Here is a 13,175-nt window from a genome sequence, read left to right as displayed (position 1 = left end):
TAGGATTACATAGGGTATACAGCATAGAAACAGGCCATTCAGCCCAACCATTCCATGCCGGCATTTATGCTCCACTCGAGCCTCCTCCTGTCTTTCCTCATCTAAATCTATCAACATAACCCTCTATTCTCTTCTCCCTCATATGTTTATCCAGCCTCCCCTTAAATGCACCTATACTATTCGCTTCAACCACTCCCTGTGGTAGTGAGTTCCACATTCTCACCACTCTTTGGGTAAAGAAGTTTCTTCTGAATTCCCTATTGGATTTCTTGGTGACTATCTTATATTGATGGCCTCTAGTTATGCTCTTCCCCACAAGTGGAAACATTCTCTCTGTATCCACTCTATCAAATCCTTTCATAATTTTAAAGACATCTATTAGGTCATCCTGCTATGTATACCCTCGCATTTCTGGTATCATCCTTGTAAATCTTCCCTGCACCCTCTCCAGTGCCTCTATATCCTTTTTATAATATGGCGACCAGAATTGTACGCAGTACTCCAAGTGTGGTCTAACCAAGTTTCGATACAGGTTTAGCATAACTTCCCTACTTTTCAATTCTATCCCTCTAGAAATAAACCCTAGTGCTTGGTTTGCTTTTTTTTATGGCCTTGCTAACCTGCGTCGCAACTTTTAGTGATTTGTGTATTGGTACTTCGAGATCCCTTTGTTCCTAAGAACATAAGAAATAGGAGCAGGAGTAGGCCATTTGACCCTTCGAGCCTGCTCCGCCATTCAATGAGATCATGGCTGATCTTCTGCCTCAACTCCATTCAAAAGCCCTATCGCCATATCCCTTAATGCCCTTACTAGTCAGAAATCTATCGCCTTCTGTTTTGAATATACCCAATGACTGAGCCTCCACAGCCCTCTGGGGTAGAGAATTCCAAAGATTCACCACCCTCTGTGTGAAGAAATTTCTTCTCATCTCAGTCCTGAATGGCCTACCCTTTATCCTGAGACTGTGGCCCCTGGTTCTGGACTCCCCAGCCAAGGGAAACATTCTCCCAGCATCCACCCTATCAAGCCCTGTAATAATTTTGTATGCTTCAATGAGATCCCCTCTCATTCTTCTGAATTCAAGAGAATACAGGCCTAGTTTACTCAATCTCTTCTCATACGACAGTCCCGCCGTCCCAGGAGTCAATCTCGCGAACCTTCGTTGCACTCCCTCTATGGCAAATATATCCTTCCTTAGGTAAGGAGACCAAAATTGTACACCGTACTCCAGGTGTGGTCTCACCAAGGCCCTATATAATTGGAGTAAGACTTCTTTACTCCTGTACTTAAATCCTCTTGTAATGAAGGCCAGCATACCATTTGCCTTTGTAATGGCTTGCTGCACCTGCACCTTCACTTTCAGTGACTCATGTACAAAGACACCCAGGTCCCTTTGAGCATCTGCATTCCCCAATCTTTCACCATTTAGGAAATACTCTGCCTTTCTGTTTTTTCTACCAAAGTGGATAACTTCACATTTATCCACATTATATTCCATCTGCCATGCTCTTGCCCACTCACTGAGCCTGTCAAGATCCCCTTGAAGCCTCTTCACATCCTCTTCACAACTGACACTGCCACCTAACTTTGTATTATCAGCAAATTTGGAAATGTTACATTTAGTCCTCTCATCCAAATCATTGACATAGATTGTGAATAGCTGGGGCCCAAGCACCGATCCTTGCGGTACCCCACCAGTCACAGCCTGCCTTCCTGAAAAAGACCCGCTTATCCATACTCTTTGTTTTCTGTCTGTTACCCAATTCTCAATCCATGCTAGTATATTACCCCCAATTCCATGTGCCCTAATTTTGTTCACCAACCTCTTGTGTGGGACCTTATCGAAGGCCTTCTGAAAATCGAGATACATCCATCTACCGGTTCCCCTTTGTCTACCTCACCTAGACTCGCACCCTCCAAGTGATAAGTGACCTCCCTATTCTTCCCACCAAAATGTAATACCTCACATTTATCTGTGTTGAACTTCATTTCCCAATTATATGCCCATTCTGCAAGTTTTTTAATGTCCTCCTGTAACTTGTTGCAGTCCTCCTCAGTATTGACTATCCTCCCCAATTTGGTGTCATTCGCAAATTTAGAAATTGTGTTTTTGATTCCTAAGTCTAAATCTTTAATGTAAATTGTGAACAGCAGCGATCCCAGCACTGATCCTTGTGAAACACCACTACCCACCTTCTGCCACTGTGAATAGCTATCCTTTACTCCGACTCTCTGCTTTCAGTCCTGAAGCCAGCCAGCAATCCATTCTGCTATTTGTCTCCTGACTCTGCATTTTCTGACCTTGTTCATCAGTCTATTATGGGGTACCTTATCGAAGGCCTTTTGAAAACCATGTTTGGACGAAGGCTGTAATGAGGTCTGGAGCCGAGTGGTCCTGGCGAACCCAAACTGATAGCAAGTAGTAATCCTGCACCAACCAGTAGGAGGAACAAATATCAACCAGTTGAGGAAGTGGGGAAGACCACAGGAGACTATCAAATGTAGGCCAATACATCTCAAGCAATCGCTGTTTTCCTGCCCCCTGCATAAATTGTCACTCCCAAAATCCCATCTATCTATCTATCCTTGGCCCTTTCCTCTTCCTTATTTATATGCTGTCCTTATTTATATACTGTCCTTCAGTGGCATTATCCATTGGCTCACTTTCAAATTTCAAATGTATACTGATGCCATCCAGCCCCACGTTTTCACCACCTCTGTATAAAAAAAACCCTTGACAGCCTCTGATATCACGTCTTGGGTGAGTTACAACTTCCTCCAGCTCATCTTCAGGAAGACTAAAGCCATCATCTTTGACACCCTTCACCAGCTTCAGTCTCTTGTCACTGACTCCATCCTCCTTTCTGACTCAGACCATGCCCAGCTTTGGCATCCTCCTCAACTCTTGAGCTGAGCTTTAAACCCCACATCCTGTTTGTCAACACCATGTACTTCCATTTCCACAGCATTGCCCATATCGGCTCCTCCACCATTAAAACCCTTATACACGCCTTCGTCACCTTCAGATTTGACTACTCCAATGTCGTCCTTGCTGGCCCCCTGTCTTCCACCATCCATAAACTCCCAACATGTCCAAAGGTTGCCACATGTTTCCTTTCTCATACTGTCCCATTTGTCCATCATCCTCCATCCTCACTGACATGGATTGGGTCCCCGTGCCCCCCTGCATTGTTTAAATTCCTCATCCTCATCTTTAAATCCCTCCATGCTGTCATCCCACTCTGTCACTCCCAGCCCCATATGCATTCCTAGGCACTCCGTTCCTCTGACTCTTGCTTTTTGTGCCTACCCCTCACCCTTCATTCCATAATTGGTGGCAGATCTTTCAACTGTGTCGGCCCTACTTTCTGAATTACCATCCCTAAACCCCTTCACCTTCAAAGATCTTCTCTCAAGACCAACCAAGCTTTCAGTCACCCTCCCAACCTGCCACTACCTAACTCGGTGTTCATTTTCTTTGCCTGTTTATGAGGCAGCTTTGGATGTTCTTTATGTTAAAGATACGATATAAATGCAAATTATTGTTGCAAGGATGATCAAAAAAAAAATCATAGCTCATTAGCAGACTGAAACCATACTGGAGAAAAGAACTGATGGTTTGAGATGGATCCCTTTTAAGAGGCATTAGGTTGGTGGTTGCTACATCAGTGCACCCTTAAGATGTTGGTCAGCATATACGGTTGTGGTCATCTAATGCTTATGGAACTGGATGAGCAAGCCAGAGGTCATGAATTCACATCTCACCATGGCAAGTTGTGACATTAAATTCAATAAATCTGGTCATGAAAGGTGCTGGATTGTTGTAGGGAAGGAATCCATCATTTTAGATACAGTCAGAATGTTATCAAATCTGAATGAAGATGACAAAATGTGGGTGAAAGATTCAAAGACTAGAGGAATATTGCAATAAAGAGCCTCAACACATTAGTCATGCACTATGCAAACACCATAGCTGGTTCTGTAAGAAGAAACATATGTCATCTTGGTCATTCTGAGTGAAAAGGGCACACCTTGTTTGGTCTCCCCAATGCACTCTTATCATCTTTCAATCGTTGATTTTATGATGGCTGTGAAAATCATTTTTATTAGAATACACATTCTGATAGCAATGTTCATATTCTGAACTAACCCAGCTACAGAATTGCCTCTATTATCATTGCTCTGCAAACTGTGATTTGCAGATTATACATTGTACAAGCATTGCACAATCTATTTTAATGACACTGAGCAGTGTCATGTGGCTGCTTTCTGCCAGTTAATTATGCTCTGCTACCCTCTGTTTGATGCTAACAAAGGATTTTTCACTCCCAGGCTCCAGCAACCCCCTCTTCCACCAGATCTATGAGTGCTCCGAAGCTATCAGATAGGTGAAGTCCTGGGGTTTGACTACAGGTCTCCACTAGAGCAAGACATAAAGGGAAGAGAGTGGAAGAAAGAAACATCTAGACAGAAAGGGAGAGAAACAGTTGCAAGACGTACAGAAGGAAGGAGAGATGTGCAGAAATAAAACCTCTCCTGGCCAGTCTCCACTCCCTCACCCTTAATAAACTTCAGCCCATCAAAACACTCCTGCTCGTACCCTGTCCCACTCACCCATTATCCCTGTCCTTGCTGACCTACATTGGCCCAGTACCCCAACATCTCAAATTTAAAATTCCCATCTTTGTGTTCAAATTCCTTCCTGGCCTCAACCTTTCCTATTTCTAAAACCCTCCATCCTTATATCCTCCATCAAATGCTCCATTCCTCTGACTATGGGCGCCTTTCCTTCACCATTGGCAGCCATGCCTTCAGACAACTCTGCTCCATGCTCTGGAATTGTTTTCCTAAATCCTTCGGTCACTCCACTTTTAGGACCCTCCTGAAAGCCCATCTTTTCGACCAACCTTTTGGTCACCTTCCCTCAATGTCTCCTTGTTTGTTTTGGCATCCATTTTTTTTATTACACCTCTGAAGCACCTTGGACATTTTTCTATATTTAAAGCGCCATATGAATGCAAGTTGTTTGAGTGGGGGGGCGGGGGGGAATTGGGCAAAGGGAGATACAATGGTGGTGAGTGAAATTGAGAGAGTCATACAGAGAGAGAAAATGAAAGAGACAAAGAATGGAAAACAGAGAGCAAGACTGAGAATTAGAGGGGAAATGAACAAAAAGACAATTGCAGAAAGAGGCACTTTTTATTTGAACAGTTGTAATGTGTTTTCACAATGAAATCTCAATAAAACCCTGTACTGTTCATAAGGTGAGAGCACTGCTGGAGTACATTTTAAATGCAATTCAGCCAGTGACAGTGTGTTGCTCTCACTGCACAGTATTAATGCCAAATGTCAAAGACTGCCTTCTGCTATACAAGTTCATCAAGGGGCCTCAGAGTTGGGCCCGTGGTCTTGAATTCGTGTTCAGTATGAGTAGAGAATCAGTTTTGTTCTGCAAAAAGTGGCTCCCAACAAACATATTAAAATGAATCAATGTTCATGCCTTTCCACTATTTCTCTTTTTAGTGGATGGAAGTCTATTTAACTTTGTCTAAAATACACCTTTCTGCTTTTACTGTTCAGCTAAACAGAAACAGTAAAGGTTCATCAGAGTGTGACTCTAGGGTTCACTCATTTATGTGATGAAAGTGTTTGGCAGGCCCGTTTCAACAGCAGAATAGCAGATGCTTATATAGCCACCTAGCCATCAAAGACATTTTCTGGATTTTTTTTCTGCACTATCACCCAAATTTGCACACTTTTCTGAGCTGATGTTAATTCCCTGCCATTTAGCTTGTTATCTGAATCGCCTGTGTGTTTCTTCCTTTTAATCCACTACAAGCTAATTATAATGCAATTTTTTTTAGACCAAGCTGCAGCGTTTAATTATGTAATACTTTTGTAGAATCGCTCAAAATCTTAGTAGAAGCATCACTGCACAGTGACGACCAGTGTGTGGCGTGCTCAGACTGCAACTGACTGATTGTTTTCACTTATCATCTTCTCATTAGATTCTCTCCCCCGACCATTACAACATTACCTCCGGGTTCAGATAACTTTCAAAATCATATCTCCTAAACCTCTCTGCACTGTATTACACTTTTCTACCACCTTGTTTGTGCTGTTGTGACATACTCAGATAACAGATAAAGGACAATTACAGGCCAGTCAGTTTAACATCGGTAGTGGGGAAGCATTTAGAAACAATAATCCGGGAGAAAATTAACAGCCACTTGGACAAGCATGGACTAATAAAGGAGAGCCAGCACGGATTTGTTAAGGGCAAATCGTGTTTGACTAACTTGATTGAGTTTTTTGATGAGGTAACAAAGAGTGGATGCGGGCAGTGCAGTTGATGTTGTGCATATGCACTTTCAAAAGGCGTTTGATAAAGTACCACATAGTAAAATTGAAGCCTGTGGGATAAAAGAGGCAGTAGCAGCATAGATACAAAATTGGCTAAGTTCTGGTGAATGGCTGTTTTTTGGACTCGAGGGAGGTATACAGTGGTGCTCCCTGGGGTTCAGTACAAAGACCACAGCTGTTTATGATATACATTAATTACTTGGACTTGGGGATACAGGGCACAATTTTGAAATTAGAAAGTGTCGTAAACAGGAAGATAGTAATAGACTTCAAGAGGGCGTATACAGGCTGGTGGAATGGGCGGACACGTGGCAGATGAAATTCAATGCAGAAAAGTGTGAGGTGATTTGCTTTGGTAGGAAGAATAAGGAGAGACAATACAAGCTAAATGATACAATTTTAAAGCAGTGCAAGAACAGAGACTCCTGGGGGTGTTTGTGCACAAATCTTTAAAGGTGGCAGAACAGGTTAACAAAGCAGTTAATAAAGCATATGGGATGCTGGGCTTTATAAATTGCGGCGTAGAGTACAAAAGCCAGGAAGTTATGCTAAACCTATATAAAACACTGGCTTGGCCCTAGCTAGAGTATTGCGTCCAATTCTGAGCACCACACATTAGGAAGGACATGAAGGCTTTGAGAGGGTAGAGGCGAGATTTACTAGAATGGTGCCAGGGATGAGGGATTACAGTAACGTGGAGAAGCTGGGGTTGCTCTTAGAACAGAGAAGGCTAAGAGGAGATTTTATAGAGGTGTTTAAAATCATGAAGGGTTTAAATAGAGTAAGTAAATAAAGAGAAACTATTTCCAATGGCTGAAGGGTCGATAACCAGAGGGCACAGATTTAAGGTGATTGGCAAAAGAACAAGAGACAACATGAGGAAAAACCTTCTTACCCAATGCTTGATTAGGATTTGGAATGCACTGCCTGCTAGGATGGTGGCAACAGATTCAATAGTAGCTTTCAAAAGGGAATTGGATAAATACTTGAAGGAGAAAAAACTGCAGGTATATGGGGAAAGAGCTGGGAAGTGAGACTAACTGGATTGATCTTCGAAAGAGCCAGAGCAGACTCGATGGGCTGAATGGCTAGCTATGCTATGATTCTATAACACAGGTGTCATTTTCTTAAGACTGCTTTAAATAGTTTTGCAGCACCGGAGTTAATTGATAGCATTTATTCCCACAGACTCACGGATCTGTCGGTGAACCTTGGTGGATTTGGGTGGAAGATCCTGTGAATGACCACATATATCATTCAGAATACTTCCTCCTCCAAAAGAAACAGGTGAGATGTAACCACATAGCTAACCCAGTCATGACATTTTCCCCACTGCTACCACGTCTGTGGTCTGTGGTTGCTACCACAGTGAAGTCGAGTTGCTGCAGCCACTGCAGTATGTTTCCTAAAATATGTTGGCAGGAAACCTGTTTTTGTTTACCATATTAGGGAGACCATAGAAAGTTGTTTTGATTTCACTATAGAGACAATGCATATGATATGTCTTAAAGCTGGTGACCATGATTTGATGACAAATATGAATGTCTACAGTCAATCTTGTATGTGTATTGATGTCTGCTATAGTCTGCAATATGCCGTGCTCCCTACAGCAATATTAATTGAGCGTTAATTAGCCCTTTAGAGCTTTCCTGGAAAGCTGTAATGTTGAATAATTAATCTTGTGGATTTACGTTCTGTTTCTCAGCCTTCATGTCAGTCCTTCCTTCACTGACGGACTTGAATGAGGAAAGTAGATTCTAGAAGTCAGGGTAACACTGTGACTTTTCCTGTCTAATTCTATCAATTTTAATAATAAAAGTTGTCTTAAGTAAGAATGCTTCTAACAAGGTATGCCAGAGGGTGATCTAAAGGCAAAATTCGTGATAACGAAAGTAACAGTTAAACTCTCAGCCTAAAAATTTGCCGACTTCCCGCTTTCCGTTAAGGCCCGTTTCTGGAAAAAAATGGCGGCTGCCTCACTTCAATCTGTCTCTGGTGCTGGACTTGGCGGTCGCCATTTTGCTGAGGGCCGTAACGCTACCGTTAGCGGCGCTGGCCCTAGAAGTGCAAATCAGCAGAGCATGACATCAGTCAGCGTGCAATGCCAACGTGACGTCACGTCTGCAAACTTTGACCTTTTCACTTACTTTAACACTGGGTCCTAAGCACGCTCAGAAAAGCATATGTGCAGCAGACCTACAAAGACGCTGTCAGTGTTTCTTAAAGGGACACACTCAGGTAAGCTTCGATTTAAGCTTTTGGACTGGATTTTTTCAATCTTTTCTTGAAGTAGCGGCTTGGTGCAACAGATGTTAAAAGTTTTTAAAGTGTGCAGGGAGTTCTGCTGGATGCTTGCAGGCCTTGGATGGTGAAGGAAGGCTTCTGAGAAGACAGGAAATGCTGAAAATACTCAGCAGGTCAGGCAGCATCCATGGAGAGAGAAACCAAGTTCACATCTCAGTTCGAGTTGCTGCCTTGCCTGCTGAGTATTTCCAGCATTTTCAGCTTTTATTTCAGATTTCCAGCATCTGCTCACAGAGGATGAGGAAGATGTAGAAGAGGAGGAAGTGGAAGGAAGGATGCAACCCAGACAACCCCTTTCTGGCCGGGATATCCAGGATGGAATTATCTGTTTGCAGTACCAGTGACCACAACCCCAATTATACTTTCAACATTTGTCCCACACCTTACCTGCCCTCTGTTACTGGCCATCACAGCGTCCTCTTGGCCACAATGCTGAAATAAAAGTCATCACATAGCAAACTTTCCAATCAAACTTTATACGTTGTAAGATTTGGATCACAGGTCACACACACATTACCCAAAGGGTCTTGGAAGTTGTAAGGCTTTTTATTAGAGAGCTACAGTTTAAGCATAATCAGATACTACTACATGCGATTGAAATAGATACAGTACACATGCAACGCATGACAGATGAGAGCGCTCTACGGCCCTGGAACAGAACGGGACGAAACGACCGGACGGACGGTGAGGCAGTACGGTGGTCTCAGATTGGGTGGATTCCTGCAGTCTGCTGCAGCGATCACTTCCATTGGATCATCCCTCGAGTTGTTGGAGGTGTTAGGCCGTCAGCCAGCATTGATCCACCTCAGAGGCTAAACTTCACCAAGGTGTTAGACCGTAGCCACCTCGGGGAAGCCTTCACCCCTAACTGCCTGTTTTCCTCTCTTGGTCGTCTGTTTTTATACCTTATTCTGATGGGCTGGTGGATACCTGGTGTCAATCATTTTTACCCATCCCATTGTCCAATTACAAGGGAGAGGCTACCTATGACAGCCCCCCCCCCCCCCCCCAGCCTCATGAGGTCATTTTCCTCTTTATCTCTGTTCTAAAGGTCTTGTTGCCCTCTCGTAGACAGCTTGTTTATCCTACAGTTCCTTGCTGCATCCCTTATCAGGCTTAGCTATGCCCATTCAAAGGCCTGTTTTTGTGCTCTGACCTCGTAATTCAGCTCGCTGTACAGCTATTTTTCTGACATGACTGGAGTCTTTCTGTGCCATCAACTTAGGCAAACTGCTGATCTAGGGAACCCGTAACAGACTATTATTTCATTCAATCCACGATTTCTTACAACATCTATCCATCCAATATGACACCAAGAAATCAACTAAATCACCCTTGTGCATTCCCTTAGTGACTGTTTTGTGTGTGCCTTTGCCTATCATACTGATGTCAAATGCAGTGCTACTGCAGTGGCTGCAGCATGGCTGGTGGAAGGCTGCTGACTTTCAGTGGGGGAGACTGCAAATGGCCTTGCAGGATGACTTCTAGGAGCTGGTGGCTGGGAGTGTCAAATTGAGTGACGGTGTTTCTTCTTCATTCTCCTCTCCCTCTTCTTGGTCAACCACTGGCTGGGCAGGCTGGATTTCTTGGGTGAGGAAGGCACAAGGGTAGAGTTGTGAAGAGTGGAGGACGGAAAAGCAAGAGGTGCATGCAAGAAGGAATGAGGATACCAGCATCTTGTATCCTTTCAGCCCCGCCGCTGGACAAGGGCTCAGCTATGCCCCTGCCAAGAATGGCCAGCACCGTCTCCTCCAAGGGGGTGAGGTGAAGCTAGGAATGGGAGGTGGGCCTCGGAATTGGTACAGATTGTTGGTAGGTGAGTGATTGGGGAGATGTCGCGCAATGAGTATATGTGCGAGGTTAGTGGTATAGTTGGTAGGAGATGGCTTTTGAAGATTCATTCACTGACCTTGACCACTGGTCTGAGGTCATGAAGCTTCTTTGGGCACTGGAGCCAGGTTGTGGGGGCGACACTTCTGGCAATGATGACCTCGGTGATCTGGTCCCACATCCTTCTTTCTGGAGAGCCTCCTGGCCCCTGTGGGTAGAGGACCTCTCTTGCAGTGTTGACCCCCTGCACTAAGCTGGAGTGCTGCTTGCGAGACCCTGGGTTCCCTTCCCTAGCTTGTTGAGCCATTTGTGTTTGTGCTGAAGCACATTTACCACTTTTTTAGGTGCTGAAGGCAATTCAGCTTTAAGAGCTGAAGACTGCCATTTGGGAATATTTTTAAGGTTGATTTTTTTTTTCAGAAGGCAGTTGAGCTCTAAGGGCTAAAAACTGCCTATTAAATGATTTTTTTATTTATTTTAGAAGACAGTTCCCCTTTAAAGGACCAACACTACATTCTAAAATAACAGCCTTGCTTTAAGACAACGCTGCTTCGCTCCAGGGACGCTACGGCGCCACTACATTGGGACTCCTGCTGAGAGTAGCGCCGGAAAAAGAGGGTTGCACGATAAGTTTAGCGCTGCTGCTAATTTAAATTACTATGAATTCGGGCGGCCGTTAACTGCAGCCCGCAGTGACACCGGCAGGTTTTCAGCGTACTGGAATTTCTAAGCCACCGTATTTATACAGTGGGATTACTCCATTAGAGCAAGGTTGTGTTACCTGCACCAGTGTTCGGTTAATAGAATGACTTTATTCCAGAGGAGAATAGGTGCAAACTATTCATATGGAGAATTTTGGATTGCTCTGTCGAAAGGTCATCGACCTGAAACGTTAACTCTGTTTCTCTCTCCACAGATGCTGCCTGACCTGCTGAGTATCTCCAGCATTTTCTGTTTTTATTTTGGATTGTGCTTGTTTTAGTTTGTATTGCAAGGTTGTAAAATGGCCGATTGTAAATTAAAAGACATGCTGGGGGAGAAAAAAGTCCATCAATCCTTTGTTTTCTTTTATGTTGATTGTAGGTTTTGTCCAAAGAACCGCAGCTGCTGGTATTTACCATTCCTATTTTTGAGCCATTGCCCTCTCAGTACTACATCCGGGCTGTCTCTGATCGGTGGCTGGGAGCTGAGGCCGTGTGCATAATTAACTTTCAGCATCTGATTTTGCCAGAGAGGCATCCCCCTCACACTGGTAATGTAGCTATTAAACATCTATTCATATATTATTGATAAACTGAAGGTAATTATCAATAGTGCTCACCACCCGAGGTGGGTCAGTAGTTTTTCAGTGCATAGTTGAACCATAGAAAGAAGGTCCCGGGTTCGAACCAGTAGGTGCTGTTCGCTGAACTGTCAAGGTGGCGATAGTGGCCCTACAACTGGCCTCAGCAACCCTCGGTTAGGGAAAGGAAAATCAGCCAGATTTCCAGCTCCAGATCACTTTCTAATGACTCCAGCTGGGAGTGCAGATGTGTCGACATTGGATCAAACTGGGTTGTGATGCTCCCTGTGGTGGAGCAGGCTGCTGGCACTTTTCATCCAGGTTCATGCACGAATAATGACCATCATCAGTGTCAGGCTCAGTGATGGCACTGTCGCCTCTGAATCAGAAGATTGTGGTTCAGCCCCCACTCCAGGATATGAGCACATGACCTAGGCTGACATTTGAGTGCAGTACTGAGGGAGAGTGCACTGTTGCAGGTGCTGTCTTTCAGATGAGACGTTAAACTGAAGCCCCTTCTACCCTCTCAGTTGGATGTAAAAGATTCCACGGTGTTATTCGAAGAAAAGCAGGGGGACAGGTTCTCCCAGTGTCCTGGCTAGCATTATCTGGTCATTTATTTGCTGTTTGTGGCACCTTGCTGTGTGCAAATTGGCTGCTGCATTTGCCCACAAAACAGCATTGACTACACTTCAAATGTAACTAATTAGCTGTAAAGAGCTTTGCAACGTTCTGAAGACTTGAGAGCATTTTATTAATGCAGGGTTGTTCATTCTAGTGATGATGATGTACTAATAACTTCATTGAAAACACATTGGCCCAGAAATTCGGGTCGGAGGCTTCCCGCAGGTGCAAGCCCTCAACCTGCACTTACCTTGCGCGCCAGCCGTTGTGCTGTGGGCCCGCATGGGATTCCGATCCTGGGCCTGCTCCAACTGCCAGCGCGCATAGAGTCATAGAGTTTTACAGCACAGAAAGAGGCCCTTCGGCCCATCGTGTCTGCGCCACCCATCCATCCCTGTCCAGTCTAATCCCATTTTCCAGCATTTGGTCCATAGCCTTGTATGCAATGGCATTTCAAGTGCTCATCCAAATGCTTCTTGAATGTTGTGAGGGTTCCTGCCTCTACCACCCTTTCAGGCAGTGAGTTCCAGATTCCAACCACCCTCTGGGTGAAAAAGTTCCTCCTCAAATCCCCTCTAAATCTCCTGCCCCTTACCCTGAATCTATGCCCCCTTGTTATTGACCCCCCTACTAAGGGGAAAAGTTCCTCTTTATCTACCCTATCTATGCCCCTCATCATTTTGTACACCTCAATCAGGTCCCCCCTCAGCCTTCTTTGCTCCAAGGAAAACAACCCCAGCCTGTTTAGTCTTTCTTCATAGCTGAGGCGCT

General features: G+C 44.3%; 1 protein-coding gene across 2 annotated transcripts in view; it reads left to right on the top strand.

Moving 5' to 3' along the window:
* The window catches only part of ascc3 (activating signal cointegrator 1 complex subunit 3), a 654,593-nt gene that overhangs the window by 470,140 nt on the left and 171,278 nt on the right, over positions 1–13,175 (top strand). For both annotated transcript variants that reach the window (XM_085997711.1, XM_085997710.1), the window contains exons 23-24: positions 7,553–7,651; positions 11,582–11,750. In XM_085997711.1, the coding sequence (XP_085853837.1) occupies positions 7,553–7,651; positions 11,582–11,750 (268 nt within the window). The remainder of the gene's footprint in view (positions 1–7,552; positions 7,652–11,581; positions 11,751–13,175) is intronic.

The sequence above is a fragment of the Somniosus microcephalus genome, chromosome 9 (genome assembly GCF_052327205.1).
Source record: "Somniosus microcephalus isolate GS21.2 chromosome 9, FLI_Smic_1.0, whole genome shotgun sequence".
Classification (NCBI taxonomy): Eukaryota; Metazoa; Chordata; class Chondrichthyes; order Squaliformes; family Somniosidae; genus Somniosus; species Somniosus microcephalus.
This window is presented reverse-complemented; position numbering and strand designations above follow the sequence as displayed.